At 44.0% G+C, this 15121-nt stretch overlaps 1 protein-coding gene across 1 annotated transcript in view; it reads right to left on the reverse strand.

The window, feature by feature from the left end:
- Positions 1–360: 360 nt before the first annotated feature.
- The window catches only part of notch3 (notch receptor 3), a 33907-nt gene continuing 19146 nt past the window's right edge, over positions 361–15121 (reverse strand). Inside the window, exons 9-33 of the mRNA XM_073856981.1 lie at positions 14898–15011; positions 13698–13811; positions 11823–12056; positions 11596–11706; positions 11309–11501; positions 11074–11219; positions 10571–10804; positions 10340–10492; positions 10035–10263; positions 9755–9956; positions 8956–9112; positions 8691–8875; positions 8482–8614; positions 8143–8397; positions 7949–8061; positions 7317–7855; positions 6915–7241; positions 6681–6829; positions 6386–6605; positions 6187–6277; positions 4923–5091; positions 4536–4840; positions 4281–4428; positions 4097–4194; positions 361–3982 (exon numbers count right to left, since the gene is read on the reverse strand). Of these exons, the coding sequence (XP_073713082.1) occupies positions 2531–3982; positions 4097–4194; positions 4281–4428; positions 4536–4840; positions 4923–5091; positions 6187–6277; positions 6386–6605; positions 6681–6829; positions 6915–7241; positions 7317–7855; positions 7949–8061; positions 8143–8397; positions 8482–8614; positions 8691–8875; positions 8956–9112; positions 9755–9956; positions 10035–10263; positions 10340–10492; positions 10571–10804; positions 11074–11219; positions 11309–11501; positions 11596–11706; positions 11823–12056; positions 13698–13811; positions 14898–15011 (6071 nt within the window). The 3' untranslated portion in view covers positions 361–2530. The remainder of the gene's footprint in view (positions 3983–4096; positions 4195–4280; positions 4429–4535; positions 4841–4922; positions 5092–6186; positions 6278–6385; positions 6606–6680; positions 6830–6914; positions 7242–7316; positions 7856–7948; positions 8062–8142; positions 8398–8481; positions 8615–8690; positions 8876–8955; positions 9113–9754; positions 9957–10034; positions 10264–10339; positions 10493–10570; positions 10805–11073; positions 11220–11308; positions 11502–11595; positions 11707–11822; positions 12057–13697; positions 13812–14897; positions 15012–15121) is intronic.

Genomic DNA, 15121 nt, shown 5'->3' on the forward strand with positions numbered 1-15121 from the left:
ATATTAAATATGTCACATAGGGAGCAGAATCGGAATGAACTATCTTTTCACATGCTTGGTTTACCAAATTTAAAAAAAAAAGTTTATGTTTTTTTACATTTTATAGGTTGCTAGAAGCACTGAGGACCCAATTATAGCACTTAAACGTGGAAAAAGTCAGATTTTCATGATGTCCACTTTAAGATAAGATATTTTCAGTTAAGACAGCTCAAACATGCATTTTAGTCTAAAGCCTCGTCTGTGAAACCGGGCCTTATATTGTTTATTTCCCAGCAAGGCCCACCAACTTCTGCCATTTTTTATTAGAAAAAAATGCATGAAAATATAAACAGGTGCAAAATAGAAAAAGACATTTGTGGATTGTAGTTCCTACTGCTTTATTAGAAGTAACATATTTTACAACTTTGTCTGTAGAAAGAAACTGTGAAAAGCTGTTTATATACAATGATTTAAACTACTTTTAAACAAGTATAGGAAATTAATATTGAAGATAGAAAATATCTATGCCTGTTCTAGTTATGCGAGACGGACACAAAGTCACGTCCTCGCCTTAACAACGCTAATAGAAAGTACATTTGCTTTTCGTTCGTTTTAGTACATAACCATTTTAGAAACATAAGAATTCTCATAAACAAGTAGATCTAAACAAAGCAAAACATATTTACACAAAGGTACTGGATTTTCAAAAATATCTGGAGCACTGTATAATGGGACGTGAAAGGTTACGAATGAAAGAAGGGTTATCTAAGCTTAGTATACATGCAAAATAACAAAACAGCTCCGGAATGTGCTCCAAACCATCCCAAGCTTTGAAATATGGCAAAATATTATTTTATAGCTGTACACTTAACATACGGCTTTCAGAATGTTTAGGCACAATTGAACGCTAGGACAAGGACATCCTAAAAACAAACAAAAAAGTAGGAACATTTTATGTGCCACAGTCTAGTTAAATGAACATGTTCCTCCTAAAAAAAACAACTTTAGATGTAAACCCAAGGCTTAGATCCCTGTGTCATGCATTAGGGAATATAAGAGGGGGTTAACATACAGACATGCTGCAGAAAGCCAGGGGCATCACTACATAGTAGTGTTTCCCTTTCTCATGCCTCCTGAGCAGACATGACAGATGTCACCGTCAAGGCTGGTGAGGTGGGAACCGCTAAAGATGCAGAAACACTGCATGCCATATAACACCTCCCTGAGGAGTGACAGAGCGCTAGCAGACCATTAGCAACCTCGTTAGCCACGTACCCGACACAAAACACATATGCTCACTATCCAAGCCAAAAGGAGCTGGAATATGATTAGACCACACGGAAATGCTGGACCTGAGGGATTAATGACATAAAATATATCAACCACATCTCCTTGGTTTCGTAAAGACCGGGAGATTTTTTTTCGTGGTCAAGGGTCAGCTGCAGCTGATCAATATTGAAATGAAGTGCTCGTGAGAGATCAGGAACACTGTGAGATGGGTGCTAGCTATCAGGAATGTTTGCGGAAAGGAGATGCAGAGCAGCAGCCTATTAACACAGCTTAATACATCAGTGTTCCAAAAATGTGGTTATAAAAACAATATTAAAGGAAAAAACAAAAAAAAAATGTACACAAGACAAGACTGTAAGGCAGTGACTGGCAGATTTACCCCCTTGCAAATGCCCTTTTTGCAACCGTTTTACTGTATTCAGTAAAACAATTTCAACACAACACTGAAACGCTCCAAACACTGGCCTGTTTATAAAGGCGCTTGTTGTTTATGTAAAAGAAAACTAGGATTTCCGGGTTTCTTGTTCTCTCTCAAGCTTTTCCCCTTGAAGTGCTTTGCAGATGCTCTTCTACATTCATACAAATACTTTTATAAAACATATAAACTCATTTCGATTCGCACTTGTTTACGTCTGTTTCATGTGCCAATCTATCACCGAATGCTGGCGTAAATAAATAATATCACTAAAAATCTTCTGTCTCTTATGTGCCTGCATTCATTGCTAAGCCATCATAGGCTTCTCCTGTTGTAACAGTAGTGATAGGGAGGCCTCAGAAGGGGTCCCGAATTGGGAGTAGTAAGGCATTTGTTACGGGGGTCACTAAAAGAAACAGAGACAGAATAGGGGGGTAAAAACACCCACAAGGCAGTTTGGAAAACCATTAGACAATAAATAAAGGAATTTCCTTCAACATTTCACTTTTCTCTCAATCTACTTTTTTAAAAGTTTGTTAGTTTCAGGAGTGTCCCCAAGTCTTTGAAATGAAAGACGTGGTTTTCTTCTTCATATACTTTTTTTATAATTAAAAAACAAGTCCATCTGTGACAGAATGTCTTACTTCATTAAATTGTCTTTTCTTTAGAAGACAACACACGTTTCCCTTTAACTTTCTTTCTGCGTGTACCAGCAGACGGTACCAGACAGTCAATCCTAATCCAATTAAAATCTTGGAAATGGGCTGACACGATAAGTATAAAAATAAGCCCTTAAATGAGTCGTCACCTTTATTCTCTGAAAGTCACAAACTCAAACTTTGCCGCTCAAGCAAACACCTGCATCTTCCCATTGGACTCCTGGACATGGGAGATCTGGGTTTGGGCAGGAGCCGTGACTGCTGGGCTGGGGGTGGAGTCAGACCAATCAGACACGCAGTGAGGGGAGGGACTGGACCAGGGTTCTGGAGACTCTGGAGAGGGGGTCAGGTAAGGATGTTCACTGTGAACGTGCAGGTAATGCTTGGGTGTAGCATCCATGGCCGAGGTGTAACTGTGTTGTGAGGGTGGCGTGGGGTAATCCTCAAGGACCGCTGTGCTTCCGCTCGCCTGTGCTGGGGGTGCCTGAGATGGGACAGCCTGTGTTTGCGAGGCCTGAGGTGCTGCTGGTGCTTGGGAAGGCTGCGGCTGATAGAAGGCTGGAGGTGGCTGTGCCTGCTGCGGGGTCGGAGGAGTGGATGACATGCGGGAGAGGGTGTGGCTGTGAAGCTGCTGCGCTTGCTGCTGCTCTGCAATAGGGGGCAGTTTGACAGGGCTAATAGTGGGCGTGCTGGAAACAGGCGTAGGTTGGAGTATTGACTGCTGGTCAGTACGGAAAACTTGCCGCTGGTGCATGAGCATGCCATTCTGTTGCAGGGTAGATGTCAGGGAATGCATGCCTGCTTGGTTACTTGCTGGATGCACCATGTTGACCATGGGCTGAGAAGATGAAGGCATGCGGGTGTGCCAGTCAAACGGCACGCTTACTGGACTCACCAGGCCCATGTTGAGGCTCATCTGGCCAGCATTCAGCACGTAGTTGTGGGGGCCTTGATTGACTCCGCCTCCTTGCATGGCCACACGGCCCTGCATGGACAGCCCACCGTCACCTAAGTCACTCAGCTGAGCCAGGGAAACGGCAAAAGGGCCGCTACCATCCAAAATGTTGCTGTGCACCATGGGAGTGTTAGGGACAGACATGGAGGTATGGAAAAGTCCAGGAGATGGCATGGCAGCCGGTGACGTCGGATTTGTGATGTAGCCAGCGTTACTGGCACCTCCGCGTGGTGAATCCAGTGAGTCTACTGGGGACAGTGTGACAGAGCTTTCCAGCAGAGCACTCTGCATGTCCAACGTCAGCCTTTTGTTGCGACCTTTGGCTGAATCTTTCATGCTGGTGGTGTGCGGTCCACCCATGCCTTTGGCCCCTGGACGTCGGTTTTTCTTACCCTGCGGGGTGCTCTTAAGCCCTTGCAGGAAATTGCTGGGAGGGCACATGAGCGGTGAGAGCGTGTGGCCACCGGACATGTGGTGACCAGGTCCTGCGTGGCCCTGTGGGCTTCTTACTGTGTTATATTCATCCAGTAATTGTACAATGTCGTGGTGCATACGCTCCTGCGCAATATCTCTAGGAAGTCTGTCCATATGATCCGTTATCTCTCTGTTGGCAAAGTGAGCCAACAACACCTTCACTGCCTCGCAACTACCTTCCCGGGCAGCCAAAAATAGTGGAGTTTCCTCCTGAAAATTTTTTTATATAAAAATGAACAAACATGGCTGAGGGTGATATATAAAATAAATAAATAAATAAACAAAATCTATCTCTGATCCTCTGTATAAGATAGTATTGCATACCTTGAGGTCCTGCATATCTTTATTTGCTCCATTCTTTAACAAGGCCACTGTGGCTTCAACATTATTTACCGCTGCTGCCCAGTGCAATGCTGACTTTCCTGCAAAAGACCATAACAATATGGACCCGTCAGAAACAATGAAATTGCACATTTAAAGATGAATGGTTTATCTCTATTATGTTTACCGATTTCATCAACAGCATTGACATCAGCATGGCAGGTGATCAACTCCTCCACCATTCCCTCTACAGCCAGACGAGCAGCAAGGATCAAAGCAGTGGAGCCATCATACATGCGTGCATCCAGGTCTGTGGCACGATTCCTGATCAGAATCTGAAGAATACGGGATAGGAGATCCACCATAAATATTAAAATGTTACATCAACACTGGCTTTAAAATATTTCATTTGTTTGACTTTATTCCTGATGCTTTTGCATACCTGGAAGACCCCCTGAGCATCAGCTGCTACAGCTGCATGCAGAGGTGAGCGGCCTGTGTTGTCCTGCGCGTTTGCATCAGCCCCGGCATCGAGTAGCCTTTTAGCTGCATCGGCTCGGGCATAGCGTGCAGCCAGGTGCAGAGCGGTCTCTCCAGTGCGGTCGGTCTGTGCACCAAGCGATGCTCCCTGGTAAATGAGGTCAGATATGATGTTGGCTGAGGATTCTTCAGATTCGTCATCTTCCATCACCTCTGGCTCAAGCCCGCCTCCACAGAACGATGCCAGCATCAGGGGAGTGAAACCATCTGTAAGAAGTTATTAAAATTGATTAGTTTTTCTAATACATGCCAAGTTCACAAAAAGCAGACAGGCAAACATATTACATACCTGGGCCGCGGACATTGACATCCATGCAGTCACTGTCGAACTCTCCCTGTGGGGGTGTAAGTGCCATTGAGGGCGGCATACGAATGTCTGCTGCTGCCAAGTGGTGCTGTGTCCACTGTCTGCTGTCAACTGCATCCTCACCATCTAACAGAATGCTGGGCTCTTCCACCTGTGCCACACACAAAGCAACAGAGTAAAAAAGGCAGTCCTTTCACAAGCACATAAGGATACACAAACATTAAAGAGCCCATAATATGCTAAATCCATTTTTACAAGGTGTTTGTACATAAAAGTGTGTTGGCAGTGTGTCAACACAACCACCCAACAATGAAAAAAATTCACCCACTTGTGATGTCACACTAACAAAGCCCCGCCCCAGTTTCTTGAGCTGAAACTCACTGAAATTCCCTGACTTTTACTGAGTAAAAAGCTGAATTTCCATGGCTTTCTATTTCCATGAATTTCTATGTCCAGGATGACGTGAACCTGGATAATGAAGTGTACTCTGTTGGCGTCATTTATAAAGCGTGCGTAAGCACAGATTTGATCGTAAAGTGCACATACGTAAAAATCCACGGCAAAGTCCATATTTATAAATCTTTGACGTGAAAAAAAGTGCTTAGCGCTACGTCAAGGTCTGAGCAGACGTACGCACTTTTGCTTGTCAGACTGCTGCAGATTTTTGACAATATAAGCCATTCTTGCTGCTCGAAATAGTGTTTAACATTGACAAGCATTCTTTTATATGTCTATGACATTGATTAGGCATCATTTAAAGGCGGAGGTCTGAAATTGCTCAGCAACAAGTTCAAGTTCATTAGCGATTCATAAATTTCACATCTGAAAGAAAGGGGTACGCGTATTTTCTGTGTGTATGTTCGGTTTATGAATCACACGTAGGCATTTTTGATAAATGATCGTAAGATCAAATGTAGGATGGTTTCTACGAAGCATTTTATAAATGAGGAGTGAGTTTTTAAAAATGTAGCTTAAACTGGAAATGAATAAACAGTGACAATGTATAAATTGTAGTCAGCGGAGGCTTGGACCCGTAAATGGTATTCCTTACGTCACAAATTAAGAAGCAGATTGCATTTGATAAATGTAAACAAAAATTTAAAGCAACAAACCAAAATCCCTAATATTTAATTGGACAAAAATATATACAATTCTGTGACTTTCAATGTCTGGAATTCCTTGATATTCCTGAAATTCCATGACCTGTGGGAACCTTGTAAGAATTGAAATAGTAACTGTTTTCCACCTTAAGTCTTTTGGCTTCTGGGAAGTCTGGATCTATCCACTGGTCACTGTGATCTCCCAGTAAAGACTCTTCCACTGTCTTTGGCATGTGTCTGCATAGTCATGAATGCTAATTAGTGCTTTTCAAAGGGTTACTTTTTATGACCTCTACTTAAAACAGCAGCAGCTATTTGAGGTATTGACTGAACTGAAACACTCACTTCATGCCCAAAGAATCTTGGCCCACAGGTTCTCTGCGATTTTTGTTACTGCTCGTTTCTTTTTTGAGGAAGAAGCCCTCGGGAAACCAGAGTGTGCTGTGTTCGCGTTTGCGGCGTGCAATTAACATGCCCGCCATCAAGATCACCATCAAGAAGAGAGAAGCTACCCCCACCAACAGTAGCTTAGCCCATTCAGGAAAAATTACAGGGATTTCTTCACCTGAAGGAGATGAACAAACTACTTTATTAAGGAGAATTCAAACTGACCTGGAGATGAATAGAAGTGGTACTTCACTGCGAACTTCTTTAAGAGGGAACGGGAAATCCAGCATATCCGTTGCTGATAGGGCACCCAAGTAATCGGCAGCAGTGTCAGCCTTGCGGAAACAATCATCTGAATTCTGTGAGCAAAGCCTGTTGTCTATCTCCAAATATACAATTGATCTGCAGAGGAGCCAATGAGTATTTGTCAGACTTGCAAGAACAAGAGTGTTTCATTCATGGTTGTTGTGACAACTAATCAACTTACCCAATGACCTCTGGCTCATTTTGAAGCTCCCGTTTAGGGCGTGCTTCACGGCCCGTGTATGGTCGGATCATGAACTCTCCATTCCGGTCGATGCGGAGACGCACTGTGGTACGGAGAATGGCGCTTAACTTCTGCAGGAATGCCGTTTGTGTCCTTAGCAGCTCATCTGGAGGCAGGAGGACAACGATAACCAAAAGATTTTTCGCAAGGTCTTCCGGTATATTTCCTGCGCAATCCAGTCCATCCCAGCCACACTCCTCAGTATCGCAGCCTTGATCGCAGCGCCCATCTGCGTAATGGTCAGTACAGTATGCCTCATAGATGGGGCTGAGAAAAAAAAGTGTTTTAGAGAATATAGATGATAAATGCCTCTATGAGAAGAGCACAATATAATTTACTTACTTGCAGACTTTCTCTTTGTTTCTCTTTCTCTTGCAGTCAAAGTTATCGTAAAGGCAATCTGCGTTATTGCAAAACTCATCACACTGGCTGTTGTTAAAGAGGCGCCAGCACTTTGGGTCTGCGCAGCGTGCCCATGGATTTACAGCCAGAGAGCAATCACCTCCATCCCAACGACAGGCGAACGAATTACACTGTTTGTCACACACACCATCATTGGCTCTGCCGTGACAATCAGCAATTGGGCAGGCTGGAGGGGAAGGCAATGATATCCTGGCCTCGATATCACAGTGTTTGCCAGACCAGCCTTTCTGGCACTGGCAGTGGAAGAATGGGAAACTGGTTTCATCTGTACACGTGCCTCCATTGTGACAGGGCTTGGAGGAACATCCCTCGTTGCTGCGATGCTGACACTGTAGCCCGGCATAGCCCTGAAGACAGGTGCAACGTGCGCCCCGTGAGGTTAAAGTGCAACCGCCACCATTGTAACAGGACAGCTCTTTGCAGTTCATGCTCCTCTCACAGTTAGCACCTGCATAACCCTGAAAAAGTGAGAAAGGAAGGAGGTTAAGTAGTGTACTTTTGGGAACACTTACAATATGATTTGTTTGTCTGAAGTATGTGACATTACTTACAAACTGACAGGTGCAAGTGTAACCCGGTGGTGAACTGCTGGACACGGAGCACGCTCCTCCGTTCTTACAGGGATGAGCCTCGCACAAACCGAATCTATTCTGACACCCTCGCCCTGGAGGCACAAGCAGAAACTTTGTGTTTAGAAGTGCATCACATTCTAAAATACTTCACAGATGCAGTGAGCATCCCTTACCTGTGAAGCCGGGCTTGCATACACACTGGTAATCATTGGGCAACTGTATGCAATCCAGACTGTTGGAAGGGTTGCAGGGGTCTGACAGGCACTCGTTGATATCTCCCTCACAGCGTTCTCCGGTAAATCCTGGAGGGCAGTTACACCGGTACCCTCCAACCCTGTCCACGCAAGTACCGTTATTTTGGCACTTGGGCATTCCCCTGGGCCACGAGGGGATCGCGCAGTCATCCTCATTTATCTCACATAGAACCCCTACCAAAAGATTATAACAGAAACATTATAAACCCATTTAGATTAGTGCTGTTTAATCATTGTAAGTCACAAAATCAGTCTTACCCAGCGTGCCGGGAGGACAGGAGCAGATGTAGTGGCCAACAAGGTCAATGCAGGTTCCTCCATTCTGACATGGGTGAGACTGACACTCATTGATTTCTTGTTCACAGTTGTTCCCTTCATAACCAGGCATACACTGATATAGCGAAAATATATTTTAGTTTATGAGAAATTCACTTGCATTATGATTGGTCAGGTGTGAAGAGACTCACATCACAGGTGTATCCTCCCATGTAGCTTCTGCAGGTTGCACCATTGAGGCAAGGTTTATCCTCACAGCGATCAAACTGGGACTCACAGTAACTACCTGTAAGGTCTGGGGGACACTTGCAATAGTGTGTGTTTCCAGTGTTGACACAATGTCCACCGTGGTGACAAAGCTCATCTGTCTGGAGGCCTGTGAGAGAGAGCGTGGACCGTTGATACACTGTAGCCAACAGTGACATGCATCGATAATTCATGTGCAATTTTATATACCTCTCCGTCTGGCCGCAAGTTCACAGGACACTGCTGGGATGTCGCAAAAACGACCTGACCAACCGCTCATGCACTCGCACATGAAGGAGGCATCTTTCTGTCGACAGCGACCACCATTTTTGCAGGGGTTGGAAGGTCTACACCAATCAACTGGGGACTAGAAATAAAGATAAACATTTTATTTTAACCACACATTTGGTCTGCTAATATAGTTTTTAAAGGGGCCATGTCACAAGACTTTCAAATAAATCTTTGGTGTCCCCAGAGTACACATGTGAAGTTTTAGCTCAAAATACCATATAAATAATTTATTATAGCATGTTAAAATTGCCACTTTGTAGGTGTTTGCAAAAACGTGCCGTTTTGGGTGTGTCCTTTAAAATGCAAATAAGCGGATGAAGTGCAAACCCTGATCACAATGATGGTGGTTTGATGCAATTCAGACTCAATTGTGAATTATTTTTTCTTTCTCTCTGCACTAAATGGCAGTGCTGTGGTTGGATAGTGCAGATTAAGGGGCGGTATTATTATAATAAGAGCCCCTTATGACATCATAAGGAGAGCCAAATTTCAACAACCTATTTTTTCATGTGCTTGTAGAGAATGTTTACCCAAACTAAGTTACTGAGTTGATCTTTTTCACATTTTCTAGATTGATAGAAGCACTGGGGACCCAATCATAACACTTAAACATGGAAAAAGTTAGATTTTCATGCCATGGCACCTTTAATACACAGTAAATGCAGAACTTATATCTGAGTTAGTTATTTACCAGCATATTAAAGTGTGGGATTAATACCTGGCAACGGGTTCCAAAGTATCCTTTCGGACATGAACATCGATATGACTCCAGGGCATCTTGGCACACTCCTCCATTAAGGCACGGCTGAGAGTCACACTTGTTCACCTCGTACTGGCAATAATCTCCCTTGAAGCCCGAGCGGCAGGTGCATTTGAAGCCATTAATCCCATCAGAACAGGTGCCTCCATTAAAACATGAACTAAAGGGCAGATGATTTGTTAATGACCACCATTAACAACGCTGGTACTTTTGTACACCAGTCACTTCACCGTCTCACCTCTCAGTACAGTCTGGTATGTTGGTCTCACAGAAGAGGCCAGTGAAGCCTGGTTTGCAGGTACAGGTGTAGCTGTTCACATAGTCTGTACATGTGCCTCCATTCTGGCAGGGACCACTCTGGCACTCGTTCACCTCATTAGCACAGCGTGCCCCCGTGAAGCCTGGCAGACAGTTGCAGCGGAATGAGTCCACTTCATCTGTACAGGATCCTCCATTCAGACAGGGATCTGACAAAACCAAGAATGGTATTAGACCAAGTCAACTCTACTTATGAAAGTAACTGTTGGTGTAAATTTGACCTACTTGGTGAGCAGTCATTGATATCTGTTTCACAGTTGGCTCCAGTGTAGCCAGCACGACAGGAGCATACATAGCCACCCAAAGTGTTGGTGCAGGTGCCACGGTTCTTACACGGGTTAGGCATGCACTCATTTATATCAACAGTACACAGCTGACCTATTGCGAAAAGCACGATTGCCGTTAGTCAACAGAATTCTTACCAGCTATAGACTTTAAACTTTGGTTGACACTTACCCTGCCATCCAGGTTGGCAGTTACACTGGTAGCCCAGATAGTCGGCCGTGTGAACGCAGGCAGCATGATTGGCACAGGGATTGGGCGAGCAAGGTGTTAACAATTCGGCACAGGTGGGTCCACTATAAGGTGGCTCACAGAGGCAGGTGAAACTGGCGACTCCATCCACACAGGTGCCTTGATTCAGACATGGGCTGGACGCACACTCATTGATGTTCACCTGACATAGGTTACCTGAGAATAGTAAAGAAAGGGAGTTGACATTTCATTGTATGCTAATCCGATCAAGAAGGATAGTCAGGAAGAGCAAAGTTTCTTAGAGCTTTCAGTAGAAGGTGTTATGTTTGTTTATTTTTAAAGCTTTTAAGAAACATTACACCCTTTTTAGCTGTGGAGTTTACCAAAATGTAAGGACATTCTGTTCTTCCTTGTAATGTGTGTGTGTGTGATAATATCCCTTTTTGTTGTTATCTCATGCATACTGAGCGTAATATATATCTTACCTCTAAAACCTTGCCGACACTTGCAGGTGAAACCATTAAGTTGGTCATAACAGGTGCCTGCATTCTGGCAGGGGCTGTTCAAACAGTCATTTCGGTCCAGGTTACAGTTCTTACCCACCCATCCAGGCTCACAGTCACAGCGATACCTGTAAAAGCAATTCAAACAAGAGTCAAACAAACAATTTCTGATTATATAACATCCTGATGATTTTAATGTTTATTATGGGATTGGTACCCGTTGGGGTCTTCTATGCAGGTTCCGTGCAAACATGGGTTACTGGCGCACTGGTCCACTTGTGAATAACAGTACGGGTCATGGAAGCCCTCGGGGCACTGGCAGTGGAAGCCGTTTTCATCATCTACACAGGTCCCGCCATTGCGACAGGGGTTAGACAGACACTCGTCAATCTCATCTTTACATTGAGGTCCTGAGCAGAGGAGAAAAGAGGTGTTGAGGTTACAATGAGGTTTTTCCCATATGTCTTTGAATTTGTGAACTTAAAGGGCTAGTGAAGGTCTCACCAGTGAAACCGGGTTTGCAGACACATTCGTAGCGGTTTATGCCATCTTTGCAGATTCCATAGTCACAAGGGTTGCTAGCACAGTCATCGAAGTTGATTTCACAATTTGTGCCTGTGTGGAAAAAAATGCATCTTACTTTAATGTGAAATACGTTAACCATGAAGTTGATACATACATAGCAGATCGATTTTGCAAATGAACTTGACTAGAAATACATTATCCCTCACCTGAGGTGCCATGTTGGCACTGGCAGATGTATTTGTTGACTAGGTCTACACATTTGCCGCTATTCTGGCAGGGGTTGCTGTGGCACTCATTAAGCTGGTTCTCGCAGCGGTAACCGGTGTAGCCAGGTTCACAGTTACATGTGTAACTGGCAATGCCATCTATGCAAGTGCCATGGTGGCATGGGTCAGGCTTGCAGTTATCGATGTTGCTCTCGCACAGCCTTCCCTCAAACCCTATAGACAAGAAAATACATATATACACATAAGGAATAAATTAACATGGTACTTTCTCTTTGGGCCAACACCCAATACTGAGGGTACGTTTGCATGACAGCAATGTTTTAAAAATGGAAAAGTTTTGTAGAGTTAACAGCCTTAAATTAAGTTAAGATTTATCTCCATTCACATGAATCTGCGAAAACAACTTAAACGCTTTATTACGCATGCCATGTCAGTGATGTCACAAGATGTCTGAATACATAATACACATGTGCACGACATCACCGTTTTTGCAAATTTGTAGTTTCAGAGACAACATTGGTGTCATTTTCAAAAATGCCTCACAAATGCTGTTGCCATGTAAATGAATTGCCAAAGTGAATAAATAGTTTTTCTTTTTTTTTGTTTTAGTTAGTAAACTGTGTTATGTAAACCAGGGTTTTTCTAACTGTGAATCTGGATCCACATTTAAAAATTATGTGATTCACGAAATGAAAAGATTGGAAATCCTTGGTGTAAACCACCCCTTGCTGAGGATATTATCAGAATTACATTAAGATTCTGCTGGTCTATATGTTTCCTTGTTTGTATTTCTGGCCAGTCAAATAAAAATGTCCATCTAAAAAGCATTATTACATTAATTACCTGAGGCAACAGTTGCCTGTGTTTATAGTTTTCCCTCTCTCTACTTATCTCTATTGACTATTGCAGACCTCTTTGCGTTTTTGTCTAGTATGTAAAAACTTTCATTTGTACTCTTTATCCTTCTTACCCAGCACCCTCTGACTGCCCCCTCATGCTTTTTTGGTCTGAAAATGTCTGTCCACTTTCCCCAGCCTCTCGTTTTTTCACTTTTCCGTCTCTCTTTCTCATTTCCTTCTTTCTCTTGTAAAAGGTTCTACAGTTTGGAGTCTCTTTTCCCGTGGTTTACATGTCGACAGGCTGTCAGGGCATCGGACTTGTGAGGAGCAGGGCAGAGCTGGGCTGAGCCAGTGAGAGAGAAAGCGAGAGGGTGCCCTTCACAGGCCTCACAGACCTGCTTTTGTCCCAACAAGCAGCGGGACAATACCCTGCGTCCCAGCAAACGGGACAGCTCAGCAGAGGGGAACTGGAGCACAGAGAATACCAAGCAGCAGGCTGCTCCAGACAATGCACAGACTCCACGTCTGTTTTTTTTAAAAGGAAACTATGCCCAGTGATGCATGTGTACATACTGACTCTTTAAGGCAAAAGATTCAAATATGAACTCATGCTAATTTGTTGGATAAGGCCCATTCCAATACACAAAACTATGTGAAAGGGAATGCTGGAAGCTTTGGTTGTGCCATACGGTGCTGTGTGGGTATTCATTGTGGGTTACAGATGAACAGATGTCGGGGTGACGACCGAGTGTAACCCCCTCGTCAGCAGCTGCCGGCCTTGGTGACCCTGTGACATTAGGGTCTGTAGGGCAGAGGAGGGGGATTAAGGGCTTCTCATCTATATGCCCAGCAGTGTGATCCCAGACACATAAAGCAAAGTGTCTGACCCTGAAATCACTACACACAGGTGTGCAGATCTAATCGGTGACAATCATGGTTTTGACTTTGAACTCTAAAGGAATCCATCAAGCACAGAAACACATACACGAACAGACAGACAGATAAACAGGCTTACCTTCAGCGCAGCGGCATTCGTACCCGTTGGGACGGTCAATGCACTTGGCTCCATTCTGGCAGGGAGTGCTGGCACACTCATCAATGTCGATCTGACACATGGTGCCAGTAAACCCTGGGACAGGCAAACACAGAGGTTAGAGGTCAGCCTGAGGCAACAGAGGTGAGCTCCAAACACTGGTTGGAGGTCATTCGGTTCAACTTTGGGGGCAGTTTTAGCTGAATCCAGACAAGTGTAGAATTGAATTTTCAATGGACGCACAAGGCTGCGTAGGCCTTTAGGTAAAAATCTCATTTTAAATGTTTTTCATCTAGATAGCATGCATGAACAATAACACCTGAGTGATGTGACTGGACACTGTTCCAGATTGTATAAACAGAATTTGAAACATCTGACTTGGCTGAAATTAAATAATCCTAGATTATATCCATGTGTTACATTCTTTCAATCTATCCAACAGACACAAATCAATTTAATAGAGTTTGGACTTGATTTCGGATGTTGTGAGTCAGATTTGATGTTTTCAATGAAACGATTGCGTTTGAACATACTTGGCGAATGTTTATCTAGTCTTTTCTGATTCTGAGTTACTAAACTGACTTGAAATGTGCAGTTTTGTATGCAGTAAAGAGGTTTAAACAATGTCTGGGAAAATGTGCTAGCAAGTATGAAAAACATAAAGGCTGGGGCCCCATAGAAATCTTCATTTCTGCATCTTTAGAGGGTGTTGTGTTGATTAACAGTGTTATGATGGGATCTGTGTTGATGCCTAGGGCAGAAGGTTAGAGGGGGAATTGTTTTCTTCAAGGCCAATGTCCCTCCCCCTTTCCTTACACAAACGCTACCGGCTCAATAGCTAAATGGGGGGGTGCAGGGTTGTCTGCCCCAGATGTAAATTGCGAACATGGAAAAGAATCTCATTAGCAGGGCTGCTGTTCCCCCCAAACTTCTATGCAGAGGGAGACGGGTGAGACTGCTGTCCCTTCTCTATGAACGAATTAGGAAGAGGAGGGGTGGTTGTGTGGCGAGGCCACAATGGTGTCTTTGTTTGGGCACGCAGTTGCAAAGTGCTCAAGACCTCGCTCTAATGAGTAATTACACAAAAACTCAAATCCGAAACTGGGAAATAAGTTACGATGGGTTTTACACACGTATTTTGTTGAGTTGAGTGATTGTACAACTGTGAGAAAGGTTTCATACCTGGTTGACAGGTGCAGGTAAAGCCGTTGACCATGTCTCGGCAGATGCCATCGTTTACGCAGGGGTTGCTCTCGCATTCGTCAATGTCCACTTCGCAGTACTTCCCCTGGTAGCCTAAAAGATAGACATATTCAGAGTTAAACACGGTCCAGTACTTCGATGCACTTAAGATAGGCTGCAGCCTCTCTTGAAAAGAAAGCAGTTTCTCTCACAACACTGGGGGC

This window comes from Misgurnus anguillicaudatus, chromosome 19 (genome assembly GCF_027580225.2).
Source record: "Misgurnus anguillicaudatus chromosome 19, ASM2758022v2, whole genome shotgun sequence".
NCBI classification, from domain to species: Eukaryota; Metazoa; Chordata; class Actinopteri; order Cypriniformes; family Cobitidae; genus Misgurnus; species Misgurnus anguillicaudatus.